Genomic DNA, 15,158 nt, shown 5'->3' on the forward strand with positions numbered 1-15,158 from the left:
ACGTGCTCCGCCTCACCTCCGACTCGGGGCCTCTCTGCGGAGCTGCCAGCGAGTTGTCTGCAGGCTGATTCACCTACCAGATGGTGCCGGTTCGCCCCGGTTAGATGCTGGGGATGCTGTGCTGGCTGTTCCCTTAGCAATCGGGAGCGCAGGGCTCTGTGTTCCAGCCATCGCAGCTGAAATAACCAGACTCCCTGGAGCCGCGGCGAAGTTTCGCTGCCCCCCCGCCGCTCCAAGCCGCACAAACGGGCTCGGGCCGCTGCCTGTGGGTGGGTCTTTTGGAGGAGACCTTTGAAACCCGACTGCTGCCTGCCCTAGCTGGGCATTTGCGAGCTGCTGGCAGTTTCCTCCGCGAGCGGCCGTGCCCCTCTGCCCTTGGCCGAACTCTCCCTTCCCGCTGCTGTGCGGGGTGCCGGGTGCCTCTGCTCAGCGGGGTGGGGGTAGAGCAGGGGCGCCCGGGGCCCCCGGGCAGCAGGATGCAGCGGGCTGGTCCTTCCCTTCGGGCCACGTCGGAAACGGGAGCGGGAGCTGCGGCGTTTGCAGCGCGGGCAGGTGCCCGGAGCTGCGCTGCTCCCACCCCGGGCCGTTGCTGCAGCGCGCCCATCACCAGCGCCCGTGGCAGGGCTGCTCGAACCCTCCCATTGCCCTGGGCAGCCTCTGCTTTGCTGCTTGGCCGCACACGGTCGCTGCTCGGCCTCCCTCCGGGTGAGAAGCCTTCTTAGGAAAGGCGAGGTCTCGCATTTCGTCCCCGAGAAGCAGCGGCGTAGCAAAGCTGAGGCTTCTCCTGCAGGCTGCACTCAGGCCAGTCCCCGGCGAACACCAGCGCACGGCACACGCTCCCCCCACCCCCGGCACGGGAACGCGGTGGGCTGCATCCTTCACCCCGTGGTGGGCTGCATCCTTCACCCCGCGGTGGGCTGCATCCTTCACCCCACGGCAGGGCTGCGTGGGAGCAGGCGGTCGGAGCAGCCGCAGCCCCGCGGCCGTTTGCTCGTGTGCCCCCCGCTTTGGAGCACTTGCCCGGGGGCCGCGCGGCGTTTCCCCTGCTGCAGATGGCTCAGAAAAAAAACCACCAAAAAAGCAAGAAAAAGGGAAGTGACTTGCCCAAGGTAACTTAATGAGTCAGTGGCGAGCCAGGAATAGCACCCAGGAGTCCTGACTCACTGCGGCGGCTGCTCACCTGCGGGGACCCCGGGCAGGGGGAGGCAGCAGGGTCCGGGGGGGTGGCGGGACCGGCCCCGGGGCTGCCGCGCTGAATGGGCGGCACGTGAATGGCGGCGGGCCGCGCTGCCGCCCCATTCATCCTGCCGCCGCGCTTTCCGGGCTCGCTCTCCCTCCGGGCCTCATTGAGCTTGTTCAGCGTCCCGGGGTTTCGCATTACGCGGTGGAATTTCTATTTTCAGCCCCGTCTGCACGGAGCTCTGGCAGCGATCGCTGCAGGGAGCGCGGCCCCGGGGATGGGACAGGCGGCCCCGGCGGGATGTGCCCTGCCGCTCGAAAGCAACCCATGGCGTGAAACAGCACCATTTTCCTTTTTTTGGCCTTGAAGAAAGCGGGACTAAAGTTAGACGAGCCGGCGACAAGTGGCAGCGCGTCCCGGTGCCGTCGGGCAGATGACGATGAGCTGTGAACGGGCTCGCTGCTCAGCCTGCCCGGGAACGAGCCGCGCCGCGGGATGGGGACGGCCCCGCGCTTCAAAACAGCGCGGAACAGCGGCTTTATGGTTTTGACCTAACTAGACCCCCTCGGGCCTCCGTGCCAGGCGTTCGGGTTCCCATGGCACGGCTTGGCCCCGGTGCCGGGTGTCTGCTGACGGCGTGACATGCCCCGAGTGAACGGAGGCTGTAACATTCCCCCACCGAATAGTTCTCGCCGCCCACGTGCCTGCGCCGAGCCACGGGAGGCAAATATTTCCCTGCCTGGGGGCTTTGAAGTGGCCACGTTGAGATGAAAGGGGGAGTTGGTGCTTCGTTGTTAGCGGGAGCGCGTGAACGCTTCCTTCCCTCGTCGTACTTCATTTTCCAGCCAGAAAACATGATACCCTTCTGCGTTTGTAGCGAAGCTGGAAATGAAATGGGGTTTTTAAAGCAGGCGTGTGCGTGGCAGCGCTGCGGGTCGGGGTCTGCGCCGCAGCCAGCGGGCGGTGGGACCCCCGGGCCCTCGTCTTGCGCAGGGCTTGCACAAGCGCGAGCTGCTGCCGGGCCGCAGCGTTGTGAGCACGGTCTATAGAAAATCGGGAGAACGCGGTGTCCCGAAACAGGATTAGTTCAAGACAGGTGGACTTGGGGCCTTTGGCTCTGTCTCAAACACTAGCCGGGGATTCGGCGGGATGCGGCCGGAGCATGTGGTATCCATAGCTGGAAAACCCCGCGCTGCCGGCCGCCGGCGCGGGGAGCCGCTGGGGTTCCCGGGCTCCGGGAGCGACCGTCCAGCCGCGGCGCTCCTGCCTCTGAGGGGCTCCGGGTGGGCATCCCGGGACGCGGCGGCGGCCCTGGGCCGTGCGGCGGAGCGGAGGGCACCGCGTGCAGCCGGCGCTGCCGGGAGGCTGGGCGAGGCGGCTGTAATTAGCCACGGCGCAATTAGGGCACTGCTGCGCCTCTTGCAAAACATGCCGTGCGGCAGAGCCGGCCGCTGCGGGCAGCCCGGGCTGGCTCCTGCGACCGCCGGCAGCGCGGGTGCTGCCCGAGGCCGGCCCGACGCGGGGCACGGTCCAGCCGCTTGCACCAGCGCGAAGGTTTATCACAGCCCGCCCAAGAGGCACGTGGAAATCGCTGGAAAGAGCTCTGGATCGATGCGGTTCGGCTGCTTGGAGCGCCTCTGCACTCGCCTCCTCGAGGCTGGCATGGAGCCTGTCCGAGCAAGAGGGTAGCGGCGGGGAGAAAGCGGTGCCGCGGCAGTGCCAATCCCGGCAGGCTCCATCTCGCGGCCGTGCTGCCGTTGCCTCCTGGCCTGGGAGCGGTGAGTTAACGGGCCGCGCTTTGAGATCCCCCCCGCCGCGAGCGCTTCGCCGAATCCAGGGCGAGCGAGACCCGAGGAGGCTTCTGCGGCGCCGGGGAGGAGGCTCCGCGCGGCTGCCCGCGGCTCTGCCCGCCCGGCCCTGCCGTGCCGCAGCCGATGCCATTAGTCACCGCGTAAACGAGCGCTGCTGCTGAATCACCCGGCGCCGCGCGGCACTGGCCCCGGCCCCTGGCGCAAGGGCAGGGGCGAGCGGGGCGGCCGGTGCGGACGCCCGTGTCCCCAGCAGCTCCCCTCGTCCCTGCCCAAAATAACCATGGCTTTGGCGCGCCGGGAGGAGGGGAGCCGGTCTCCATGGAGACCACGCGGGTATCTGCGCCGGAGCCCCGCGCGCCGGGAGCTGCCGGGGCCACGGTGCCCGCCGAGCCGGCCTGCGCCCGCCGCTGAAACGGGGCAAGAGCCGCGGCCCGGCGGGGCACCGGGAGGACCAGCCCGCGTTTGCACCCGCCGCCGCCGAGCCGTGCGGGAGCTCGGCAGCCCCGCGAGGCTCCCCGGGAGAAGCCACTGCTCTTCCCGCCGGCAGCTGCAGCATCCTCGCCCCGGTGGCACCGGGAGGGCCGGCTCGCGCCCCGCTGCCGGGCTCCCCGTGGCGCTGGGCGCTGCTGCCGGCACAGCCCGCTGCGCGCACCCATGGGCGCTGCCTCGGCGAGGGCCCGCGCCGCAGCCGGCTGCCCGGTGCCATCTGCCTGCGCTGACCCGCTGCCTCCGGCTCGTGGAAGCGCTGCTCGCTGGCGAAGCTAATTGGTTGCGCTAATTAGCACATTATTACGACACCCCTCCCCCTGCCTCGCGCGCGGTATCGCATTGCAATGCGAGATGCTCGCGATGCTCCCGATCCCCCCGCCGCCGCCGAGCGCAGACCCGTGCGGGAGCGGGCGGCCGCCCCGGCTTGGGGACGCCCCGGCCGAGCAGCACCGGCCCGGCCGCGACGCGGGGATGCCGGCAGCACCGTGCCGCAGGGCCCCCTCGGCCCCGCCACACTCGCAGCACCCAGATGGGCGCGAGCAGAGAAGGGCAGCGCGTTATTAAAACGTGTTGAGTTGCAATAATCCAAGGGGGTGGTATGAACACATGGGAGAAGCTATTTTGGAAGCGGGAGCGTTCAGGCGAGGGGCGCTGGCGGGCAGCGCGGCACCGGCCGGCTCCCGCGGCAAGGAGGGCGCCCGCGGCCGCCCCACCCGCTCCCTCCCGCAGGTCGTCTACTACACGGAGATGCACAAGATCTTCGGCGAGCTGACGGCGCAGATCGACGAGCCGGGCCTCAGCGACGAGCAGCGGGAGCGGGAGCACGAGGCCAAGCTGGGCGAGCTGCGGGCCTTGTCCATCGTGGCCGACGACTGACCGCGGGGCCGGGGGCGGGAGCCGGTGACGAGGCAGGCGCTGGAAATCCCCCGCTCTGCTGCAGCGCGCCAGCCCCGCTTCCTGCCGCCTCCCTCCCGGGAGCCGCCGGCCGCCGCCGCGTTTTTAACCTCTTGCTGCTCCCCCCTCTCCCCGCGCCGCCCTGGGCTCCTGCCGGCACCGGCACCGGCGCGCGGCGCTTCGGGAAACAGGCGGCTCTTTCCCAAAAGCGGTTTCCCAACCCTGGCTGAGCCTGTTCTGCCCTCCCTGTTTTCCTAAGTGCTGCAGTTTCTTTAAATGAGCGCTTGTTGCGCAGCAGGGAAACAAGGCGGTGGAGGAGAGGCAGCGGCTGCGCCCCGCACGCCTGGCCCCGGCCCCACGCAGCCCCTGCGCAGCCCCACGGCCCTGCCCGGGCAGCGGGAAGGAGTCACTGCCGCCCCGGCTGCTCGCTCGATGCCTTAAGAGCCCAGCAGCAGCAGCAGGGAGGGCAAAATTGCCCTGCGCGGTGCATTTTGGAGGGGGCAGGAAAGGGGCGCTGAAGGTTCTGCTCCCTGCGCCGAGCAGCAGAAGATGCTGCGTCCTTCGCAGACAAGGGGAATAGAGCCGGGGCTGAAAAAGGGAAATCCCACCTCACGGTGAAAAGCAGCAGCAGCAAAGCCGGGGAAAGGGGCAGTGCCTGGCGGCACGGGGGGCTGCACAGCCAGGAGGGCAGCAGGCTCCTCGCTGCTCCGTAGTCGGTGCCTTGGGGAGGGGAAGCCCGTCTCGGCCGGCCTCGCCGCACGCTGCGGCACACGAGGACCAGGCCCTTCTGTTCCAATAAAGTTCTTCCCAGAGCCAGCGCCGGGTCGGGGGTTTGTGTTCAACGCCGGCGCGCGGTGCCGCGAGTCGGGCGCCAAAGCCAAGGCGCTGCTGCCCTCTGCCGCCACCAGCCAGCCACTGCCACCCCCCGGCACCCCCGGGTGCCCCACGCGGGGACGGGGACAGGGACACCCACACCAAGGAGACGTCCCAAAGAGGGGGACACCCGAGAGCTCACGCTGGCACCCCCAGGCTGGCACGGTGCCTCACCGGCCATGCCAGCACTGCCCACTCCCCTCCTCTCTATAGCACGTGACTATTTAGAGTCATATTTTTAAGGTATATGAGGCCCGACCAGAGCTGATCTTTCTGGAGAGGGTGGGAAAGACAAAACAGGGACCAGAACAGCCACAGACTCCCAACTGTAGAGATTTGAAAAGGAGATGTCTTCAGTTAAATACAAGGTGTTACCACTTTTACAATCTAAAACAACAAATTAGGACGAGCCCGAGCTGGCGACCTTCTCTTTACACCACCGGTGCCCTTCTTCAGCACAAGGACGGGGTGGAGGAGCTGCACGGAGACCTCGCTGCTGCTCTCCACCCCCGAGGCGCTGCTCTGCATGGGCCTAGCTGTCCCTCGCCTCCCGCAGATCAACATCGCTCCTGCGGCCACGGACGCTGGCCCAGGACGAGCCACTGCTGCGTGCTCAAGCCCTCGCCTACCCTACGAGGGAGGCGCAGCGCTGGGGCCCCCCGCACTGCCCTGCGCTCCCAGGCCAGCCAAGGCCACGGAGGGAGCAGCCGGGTCGCCCAGCCTGTAGAAAGCTAGTTACACGGCTTGTAACTGAGACCCGCTGCACTCAACCAGCCCAAAGGCATCGCGGCATCGGCAGAGACCGTAACCGGGAGCTGCCGGGTGGCCTGCGACACAGAAGACGCCAGCCCCGGTGAGTCTCATTCAGGTCCTCCGTCCCATTAAAACAAGATTGTTTGTCCCCCGCTCATGAGGCCAACTAAGGAGCATCAAGACAGCCCAAGCCCTGTCTCCAGTACACACACGCACACACTAGGCTGCAAGATTTCCTACCTAAGAGGTTTCCGTTAAACGAGAATGACTGGTCAGAGCAAATCCTGCACATCCCTACGGCTCCTCTGGCTCCACAAGCCTGGGATGGGAACCAGCTCCAGCCTGTCTCTGCAGTGAGAAGGTCCAGACAGCAAAGGGTCTTGAGGATCCTGCACACGATCCACAACCCTGGTGCGCGAAGTCCAGGCGGGCGCAGACTTCCCTCCCTCCTGGTAGACTGCGTCAGCAAGGGCAGCAGCCATCAGTTGGAGGAGGCTGGTTCCTTTTCTAAACAGTTATTAGTCTGGAAGAGGAGAGAGGCAGCGAGTGAGGATAGCCGAAGCGACCTCCCGCCCATCTGCCGCCGCAGAGCTGACAAGAACCACGGCTCCCTCCCCGGTACCTTCTCGATGATGGTCTGAATCTCCAGCTGCACAGGGGCCAGGCGCTTTCTGTTCTCCTGCAAGAGCCGCTGGAAGTGCAGTTTCTGCTTCTCGGCCGCCCTCGCCTGCTCCTCCACCTCGGCCAGGCGCCTCTGGAGCTCCCGCAGTTCAGCCGCGAGCGCTCTGTTGCTCGACTCCGTTGCCGAAACCCGAGTCTGGCTCTCCTCTGTAAGCAGAAAGCTGGTCAGCCCCCTCCCTCCGCAGCAAACCACCCCATGCCGGACAGAGCAGGGCTGAGGGCGGCTTTGCCAGAGGAGCACAAGCAGCTCACAGACGGGAACCCATGTCTTGGGTGTCTCCCGGTGGGAGGGAAACCAGCCCACCTCCCTACCTTTCGCTCTAGCTTACCCAGCTTGACCTCCAGCGTGTGGATTTTGCTCTCCAGGTAGAGCCGGCTGCTCTCCGTCTGCTCCGCCTTCTCCAGCAGCTTCCCCACGTTGAGCACCGTGCCGTTGTGGGAGACCAGGCCTCCCTGCTCTGTGTCCGCCTTGGGCGGCGGGGAGACCTCGGCCGGGGGCCGGGCAGGAGGCAGCAGAGGAAGGTTTCCTGCAAAAAGAACAGCCAGTCACCCACGAGATCTCTGACAACACAGGGCCAAGCGGGATCCGCGGGACTGCTGAGCCTGGTCTGAGGGAACCCCTCCCCAGCAGGGCCTGAAGGAATACCCCGTCCTCCCTGCACCTACCGAAGAGCTCCTCCTCCGGGATGCGGTCAGCGCTGCCCGGCTCCGAGCCTTCCTGCCGGCTGTACTGAAGGTTTCGATACTGGCACACGTACTGAGTCACGACCCGATTCACCAGGCACTTCACCTGCCGCCACAACACAGCACGCACGGGTCAGGGCGTGGGACAGCCGCGAGCCGGTGCCGCTCCTCCGATCGGAGAGGTAGCCCCCAAACGCTCACCTGCTCTTTGCAGAGATGCAGCCCCAGCGTCAGGAGGATCTTCTCCAGGTCCCTTCGGTGCAGGTAGCCACAGAAATTCAAATCGAAGTACACAAAGGCTAGGAGAGCATCCAGTGGTAGGACAGCACTTGGATCCAGCTCCTTGGGCTGCTAAAATGCAGACGTGCCTTAGTGGTGGGAGAGGCTGCGACCCCCAGAAGCGCCAGCCTGTCTGCAGCACCTGCACAGCACGGGGAGCTGGCAGGAGCCTCAGCTTGCACTTTTCTCCCCTCCGTGCTGTGTCCAGGGCACATTCTGCATTGCAGAGCGGCGCGCGGGCTGCCTGGTCGCACCGGCACGCTGCCGGTTTGCTGAGACGGAGCCCAGGATGAGTGGGATTGAACCGGTGACTCAGGCTCCTCCCCTGGGATCCCCGTGCAGCGATACCACGAGCCAGACGGCCACCGGAGCCACCCGCTGCATTTACCCGCTCCGTGACTTAAGCCCCTGGCTAAGCTGGAGGACGAAGGGGGTCCCCCAGGCTCCCGCGGCTGGGGGCACGGCATGCTCACCACATCGTGGAGGGAGGAGAACTCCATCTCCGACTGGTTGGACGCAGTGGATCTCACTTCAGCATCTTCCAGCTTGGCACCTGTGGGAGAGCCAGGAATGAAGCCCCTGCACTCAGCTGCTGAACCAGCAGCCCCCAGAGAAGGGCTGTACTCTCCTTTCTGCGCCAGCAACATACCGAACTCCTCCTCTTCCTCCTCCCGGAGCAGCAAAAGGCCGTCCTCCAGGCTCAGCATGCACAGTTCATCAGAAGAGTCTTTGGGATCTGCTTTGCACTCACTTTTAGTCCTCTCCTGCTCTCCACCGGCTGCAGCTGCCTCGCTGCCTGCCGGCCTCTCTGCCTCTGCGTTCCCAGGCTCGGTTTTGGGAGGGGGCTGCGCAGGGGCAGGATATGGTCAGAGCTGGGGCTGGGGAGGGGACAGGGCGCTGGGACATGAGGGGTCAGCGGGGAACCCACCTGCTCAGCCTCCTCCTCGGCCCCAGCAGCCTCTGGAGCCGCCTGCTTTGCAGGCTCGGGAGCCCTTTCCGGCTCCGGGTTCTTGGCCTCCAGCGGCTCTTCCTTCTCCGGCAAGGCCAACAGCGCCTTGTACAGCTTGTACCCAAAATCCCGCTGCAGCATCTCTTGGAAGAGCTCAGCCACCACGACCACCTTGGGAGGGGAGAGAGGCATGGAGAGACCTGCCCACGCAGCCCCAGAGCGCCCGTACGCGCAGCAGGGGAGCGGCCGGGCCGCGCAGAGCCTACCTCGAAGGAGAGCTTTTCCCTGCGTCTCCTGTACTCCAGCAGGGCGTAGAGGGAGATGTTGGAGTAGGCTGCCTGCCTGTCCGGGCGAGGGTGGGCCACGACGGCCGGCTCCATGGGCGCAGCAGGGGCTTCAGATACGGGGGCCGCTGGTTCGGGAGCGGGCTCCAAAGCTAGCTCGGCGTCTGTGGCAGCGTCCTGCTCAGGGGCCAGCTTGGGAGCTTCCATCTCCTGCTTAGAAACACCCTGTTTAGGTGGGAGCGGAAAGAGAGGGCGCGCTGGGAGCCACAACAGTGCCAGTCCAAACCCAAGGCTGGTGCCCAGACCAGCGTCTTGCCTCCTCCAAAACACGGCCTCGTCCAACCACCCACAGAAACAAAACCACCTCTCGGGACACCTGAGCTAGCACGGCCCTGGCTAAGCCCCGTCCCTGCCCGCCGACAGCCAGAGCCGCTCCCGCAGGCCTCCGGCGTCACCGCGCGCAGCCCTCGGCTCCCTGCGCCGGGGCGAAGCCCAGCCTCACCATCACAGCCTTGTCCCCTGGTGACGGAGGTGGCGAGGGCACCTTCTCCGCCTTCGGCTGGCACGAGGCTTCCCACTCCTCCAGGGACGGCATGCAGCCCCAGATGTCCGGCAAGAAAACCACCACCACCTCCCTCTGGGATGGGTCTCCCTCGCGCAGGTACCTGAACTCGGCAAATCGGACCCTGCAGCACGGAGGGGAGCAGCAGTCAGAGACACCGAGGCCCCCCAGCCTGCTCCTCCCCGGGGACACCTGGCAGGAAACACACAGCCGCTCACAAGCGAGAGGCGGCCTTTCTCGGCAGGGGCCACCCTGCAAAATCCTCTGTGCTGCTGGCAGGCAGGCCACGAGCACGGGACTCGACAGGATGGGCCCAGAGCTGCGACAGGAGGTCACGCAAAGGCTGGTCCCTGCTCCAGGACAGCTGCGCTGAGGTGGTCCGCAGGGACGCAGAGCAAGGCCCAGGTCCTAGAGCAGTCCCAGCCCAGCCTGCACCATGTTTCCAACCCAGATCTCTTACAATTACTGCTGGGATTGAGCCAAACCTCCTCCCCCAGCACTGAACGCCGAGAACTTCCATCTCCCCTCAGCTGTTCCTTCCCAACCGCATCACATGCCGGGCCAGGTTTAAGCAAAATAAAATCAGTTGCCACGGTTACCCAGAGCAGGAATGCTATATATAACTACGATGTAATGAGCCGAGCCAATGCACCGAAGTGAGGGCCACACTTTCCTACGGGTGATGGTTTGGGAGCTGATCCCAGCCAGGCCCTGCACGGACTCCAGCGCGTGCCAAGGTTCGTGACAGCCCCGTAAGGGCAGTCTCGAGTGCCCCGGGCAGGCAGTAGCCCAGCGCTGCTTCTTGGCCCGCTGCAAGTGCAGGCAAGCCTGGAGGTGCTGCGCTCCTCACTGCCTGCAGAGCAAAAGCCATCTGGGCTCTCCCAGTTCCTAAAACCCTCCCTGCTTCTGGTCTTCCTGCGCCCGTGGCCCCTCGTCTACAGCACTGTCACAACATGCAGGGCCACCAGCCCTCCCTTGTCACCTCATCCCCACACCTCTCCTCCACGCAGCCCTGGCAGAGCAGCCGTTGTCTCTATGCCCTGCGGCCTCGCGGAGATCAGTCCCTCGTCTGTGCCGTCAGCTCCTCCTGCCGTCCCTTTGCTTACAAGGGAGACTTAACCCGAAGGAAACTAAACCTGACTGTTCCTGGCAGTGGCAATTCTGGTCTTGTCTGGCCGCACACAGGAAACCTGCTCCTAAATAAACAGCAAACCTGCCAGCAGCCGTTTGCCAGGGCTGGGCTTGCGCACCTGCGGGGATACACACAGGGCTGCTGCGCCTTCTCCGTGGCGACGCGCTCCGCGCTCCGAGCTGGGGAGGACTCCATTTTGCATAGTAAAAGTGGATAATTACCGGTTTCTCGCACCACCCACAAGATCCCAGCGTTAATACACAGAGCTTGCAGAAAGGGAAAATTAACTCTACAATGCATTGCTCTCTCTTGCCCTCATTTCCCGCTAACAGTAACACACTATTAAATGACGTGCTTCACAGTGCTGTGACATCCTGAGGTGGACGCTTTCCTGGACGGGCAGGGACGCCATCGCTCCGAGACGCCCACGCCACCCCACGCCACTCACCACTTGGTGCATTTGCTCAGGTCCAGCCCAGCCTGGGCCTTGGTGCAGCGAATGGCCGTGCGAACCAGGACCATCGGGTCAGCATCAGGGTCAGGGCCGTCCAGCGACGGGGACCATTCCCCACCGATCAGCACAGCCTCATCCTCTTTCTTCCCCAGCAGAAACTATGGAGAGACAGGCGGTGAGCCTGGTGACATCGCGGCATCCTGACTGTCTCTCCCTGCTTCCCCAAAGCCCCCTTCCTCCTCAGGGGACAAGGTCCCCTGGAGACACGGCTGCGTTCAGCAGATGCCATCCCAGAGCCGTTCCAGCAATAAACGCAGGTGGTAGCATGCAACCAAACTTCCTCTCCTGAGGACTTTCCCCCAAAACTGGGTGAATTAAACCAGGCCATAGGAGTTCTGCCCACACCACACGCTCTCAACCCTACTCTCGATGTCCTCACCTTGATTTGCTTTGTGGGGTGCTCAGGAGCCTCCCTTTGCTCACTGGAATCATCGATGTACAACAAACAGGTACGATAAAACTCCTTGAGGCCCGGAGAGGACAGCAGCAGCACCTGAGGGCAGAGCGGCCTGGTCAGACTGGCACAGGCAACGCCTTGCCCAGTGACCTGGGGACATCAGGGAGGCAGGGAGGGCACAAGGCCATCACCTCATAAGCCAGAGCTGGATGAGGGAGCCAAAGCCACCTGAGCCAAGGCCAATAGCACGTCCCTCCTCTTGGGTGCCCACGCCAGCCATAAAGCCCGCCTCACCTTGGCGCTGAAAGCGGAATCGGCGTCACCCGGAGCAGTGTCCGGCTCGGCCTCTTCCTCCGGCTCTGGCACCTCCTCGGGCTCAGCCACCACGATGCGGCTGGGGTGCCTCAGGCTCAGGGGCTGGGCGAGGGGGAACGTGTCCAGCCAGCACAGGCGGACGTCGTAGAAGCCCCGGGGCAGCTGGATGCTGCAGTAGCGCCGCAGGATCTCCATGGCATCACAGAAGGGGCTGGAGGCAGAAAAAGGGGGCATCAAAACTCCCTGTGCCCAGAAAAAAACTCAAAAGCTGCTCGGGCATCTCAGTTCCCTCATATGGCTGCCAGCAGCACAGTCCCACACAGAAAATCCCGTGTGTGCTTCTTCCCTCCCCAGCCCTCTCCCCGCAAAGTGTCTCCACCACAGCAGCACCCCCGCCCAGCCCTCAGACCTCAACCCCTCTCCTGAGGCAGCTATAAGTGGAAAGAGACACAGCACATTTATTTCACCTGCCAGAACGTTATAAAAAGAGGGGAATGCTAATCTGTAAGGCCCCAAAGAGACAGGTCTCCAAGGCTGAGCACACAGGAGACCAGTCAAATGCAAAGCAGCAGTCCCTACCGTGGAGGTTCCTCCCGCTCGTATGAAGTCTCAGACAGCTCAGCCTAAGATGAAAGCCCGAACCGGGACCCCTTCCTGGCTTTGACAGCCCTCGGCAGCCTGCAGGGCTACTCTGCACAGAGCCCAGTGCGCAAAGACAAGCGGGGCTGGCACAGTGTTTCTGTGGCGGTTTTCAGACTCGCACACTAATCTGAACTCTGGGTAAACACATGCCCAAGTCACCGCAGCCCTCTGCTGAGCTGCTGAGCATCCCTTCCACTGCTAATTGCTCTGGGAGTTTAACTAATGGATTTCTGTTTGCTGTTTCTCTGTTAACCTTTTGGTATCCCTGAGCCTTCTCAGCTAGGGATCCAGGCTAAGACATCCGCTCTGCTGAGCACGAAGCCCTGGGCCTGGACAGAAAGACGGCCTGCATGGAGGCAAGCTAAGACGCTCTCCGCTGCCAGGGGAGCGGGCACTCACCTGTCCACAGCGTAGCGGGCGAAGTGAACCCGGTACTGAGGCAGGTCGTGGCGAGGCTTCTTCACTCCCCACGGCTCACCGCCTTTCTGTTTCCGCTTCTTCGAGTCGAAATCGTCCCTGTGGCCAGCACAGCACGCGTTAGAGGAACGCCAGTAAGAACTCAAAAAGCACCCAAAAGTGCTACGCACAGCACTGCCAGGTGCAGGACAGCAGGGGAAGGGGGCTGCCCAGGATTTCCACCCCCCACGGGACAAACATCCTGCTCCTCACCATCTGCCTGAGTCGTTCCGGCCCTTTGGTCCTCGCCCCGGGTATCTCCCCAGGTGTCCCAGGGGAATGGATGGGGGCGACGGGAAGAGGTTAACTGCTGGGGGAAACAAGAATAATAAGACCAACTGGTACAACCCGACCCCGATTCTGCCCCGGAGAACCCGAACGCCTACAGCATCCCCTCCTCGTGCTGGCAGTCTGCTCACAGCCAGCCAGCCTGCCTTCTCCGGGGTCATTTCTAAGAGAAACGTCACTATTTTCATCACCAAGAATGAAAAAAAACATTGCCAGAGACTGCCTGCAACGCTTCAGTACGCAGGCCCCCCCCCCAGGCCGCCTCCCACGTTAACCGTGAGGACTCACGTTTCTGGGGGAAGAGCGGCGGGATGCGGTGAGGCTGGAAGAGCAGCTGAGGCTGGGCGCCGAGGATTCCCTGCTTCTGCCCCAGGGAGGCCACGTGCAGGAGAGGCGCCGGGGCTTTCAGGAGAGGCTGCAGAACAAGGACACCGAGGAAGTCAAGGTCAGAAATCAGTTCCCAGCCTGCCAGGTCAGCTCACAGGCCGGAGGCAGGCTGGGTGGAGGGGAAGGACGAGGGCGGAGGCGAGAACATGCGTGTGGCGGTTGTCACAAGGGCTCGGTACCTGGCTGGACAGCGTCTGCACTTTCAGCGCGTTCCAGGGCACCGCCTGGCTTGGGTTGTAGACGGCTTTCACCAGCACCTTCTCCCCGATCTGCGGTATCCGGCCCTTCACAACGCTGACCCAAAATGCACAACAGGGGCCCTCTGTTAGCGTCCCCCGTCGGGGTCTCGGCTCTGCCCGAGCTCCACCTCCCCGGGACGCGCGGAGCCCTGCGCCCCCGCGGCAGCCCTCTCCTCACCTGAGTTGGAAGAAGACCTCCTCGTCCACCACCCCGAAGTAATCGTGGAGGCTGGTGACGATGCCCGTGAAGACTCGCTGCTTCTCGCCCATCTGCAAAGCAACGGGGCGAGGGGTTTGTGGCCGCCGCTTCCCAGCTGCCCCGCGCTCCTGCCTCAGAGCTCTGCTGCAGCTCGGGAAGGAGCCGGCTCTTCCCAGAGCCCTGTGAAGCCTTAGGAAGAAGTGCTGCAGCACCGTGGGCGGTGGCGGTGGGGAGATCCCTCCCCAGGGGGACTGCGGACAGCCTGGAGCGACCGTCCCGTATGGCCGCGAGGAGGGTAGCGAGGCGGCCGGGGCAGTGGGGGCACGGCCCCGCGTACCTGGAGGTGCCGCGCCGTCTGCAGCAGCTCCGCCGAGACTGGGGGGTTCAGCAGGCCGGGCGGGGGCCCCAGCAGCGAGGTCTGCGGCGTCCCTGCAAGGAGGGGACAACGTTAAACCCCCGGAGGAACAAAGCGCGCCCGGGGCGTCCTCCGAACGGCGGGAGGAGCAGAGCGGCGGCGGCGCTCAGCTCAGGGGACGGGGTGGGGGGCCAGTCCCGTGCCAAGGCCTGGCTCCCGGGCAGCGCCGTTACCGCAGGTGGTGGTGGTGGTGGTAGGGAGGGTGTTGCCAGTGCCGTTACCGGGGGTTGTGACCGGTCCCCACGGGCAGTGCCGGTACTGGGGGCTGATCTCCCCCAGCAGTGCCGGGACTGGGGGTCGGACCAGTCCTTTGGGCAGTGCTGGTATCGGGGGTGGAATCCCCCCCCCAGCACCGCCGTTACGGGGGGCTAAATCCTCCCCCCCCAGCACCGCCGCTACCGGGGGCTCCTCCCCCCCCCCCCCCCGCTCCTAGCACGGCCGCTACCGGGGGGCTCTAGCCTCTCCCCCCGCCCCCAGCACCGCCGCCACCGGGGGCTGAATCCCCCCCCCGCCCCCCGCCCGGCCGCCACCGGGGCCCCGCCCCCGCGCTGACCTGGGAAGGCGGCGGCGCGCGGCGGCGGCGGCGGCTGCCGCTTGAACTGGGCCATGGCGCGGACAAAGGGGGCGGCGGGCGCGGCCCGGAACCCGCCGCGCGGACGTGCCGCCGCCCGGGCCGCTGAGGCCGCCGCGCCCGCCGGAAGTGACGCGCTCGCCCGGCGACGCGGCGCGCAGCCT

The 15,158-nt window shown here is 65.2% G+C and overlaps 2 protein-coding genes across 8 annotated transcripts in view; one reads left to right on the forward strand and one right to left on the reverse strand.

The window, feature by feature from the left end:
* BIN3 (bridging integrator 3) overlaps positions 1-5,190 on the forward strand; it is a 43,789-nt gene extending 38,599 nt beyond the window's left edge. For all 4 annotated transcript variants that reach the window (XM_064497821.1, XM_064497820.1, XM_064497823.1 and 1 more), the window contains one exon: positions 4,210-5,190. In XM_064497821.1, the coding sequence (XP_064353891.1) occupies positions 4,210-4,356 (147 nt within the window). In that variant the 3' untranslated portion in view covers positions 4,357-5,190. The remainder of the gene's footprint in view (positions 1-4,209) is intronic.
* Positions 5,191-5,576: 386 nt separating this feature from the next.
* CCAR2 (cell cycle and apoptosis regulator 2) lies at positions 5,577-15,158 on the reverse strand. Of its 4 annotated transcripts, none has more exons than XM_064497815.1 (20): positions 14,977-15,158; positions 14,346-14,437; positions 13,988-14,079; positions 13,750-13,864; positions 13,472-13,598; positions 13,109-13,205; positions 12,839-12,955; positions 11,777-12,008; positions 11,465-11,578; positions 11,020-11,183; positions 9,380-9,563; positions 8,860-9,102; positions 8,573-8,764; positions 8,294-8,489; positions 8,118-8,197; positions 7,567-7,713; positions 7,348-7,471; positions 7,011-7,208; positions 6,623-6,828; positions 5,577-6,523 (listed from the first exon to the last, which is right to left on the reverse strand). In XM_064497815.1, the coding sequence occupies exons 1-20, from the start codon at positions 15,029-15,031 to the stop codon at positions 6,482-6,484; spliced, it is 2,817 nt and encodes a 938-aa protein (XP_064353885.1). In that variant the 5' UTR covers positions 15,032-15,158; the 3' UTR covers positions 5,577-6,481. The 4 variants fall into 4 exon arrangements, with proteins under 4 accessions (XP_064353885.1, XP_064353883.1, XP_064353884.1 ...); XM_064497813.1 differs by having other exon boundaries at positions 7,567-7,716; positions 14,977-15,157; XM_064497814.1 differs by having other exon boundaries at positions 7,567-7,716; positions 13,109-13,202; positions 14,977-15,156.

This window comes from Dromaius novaehollandiae, chromosome 26, assembly GCF_036370855.1.
Source record: "Dromaius novaehollandiae isolate bDroNov1 chromosome 26, bDroNov1.hap1, whole genome shotgun sequence".
NCBI classification, from domain to species: Eukaryota; Metazoa; Chordata; class Aves; order Casuariiformes; family Dromaiidae; genus Dromaius; species Dromaius novaehollandiae.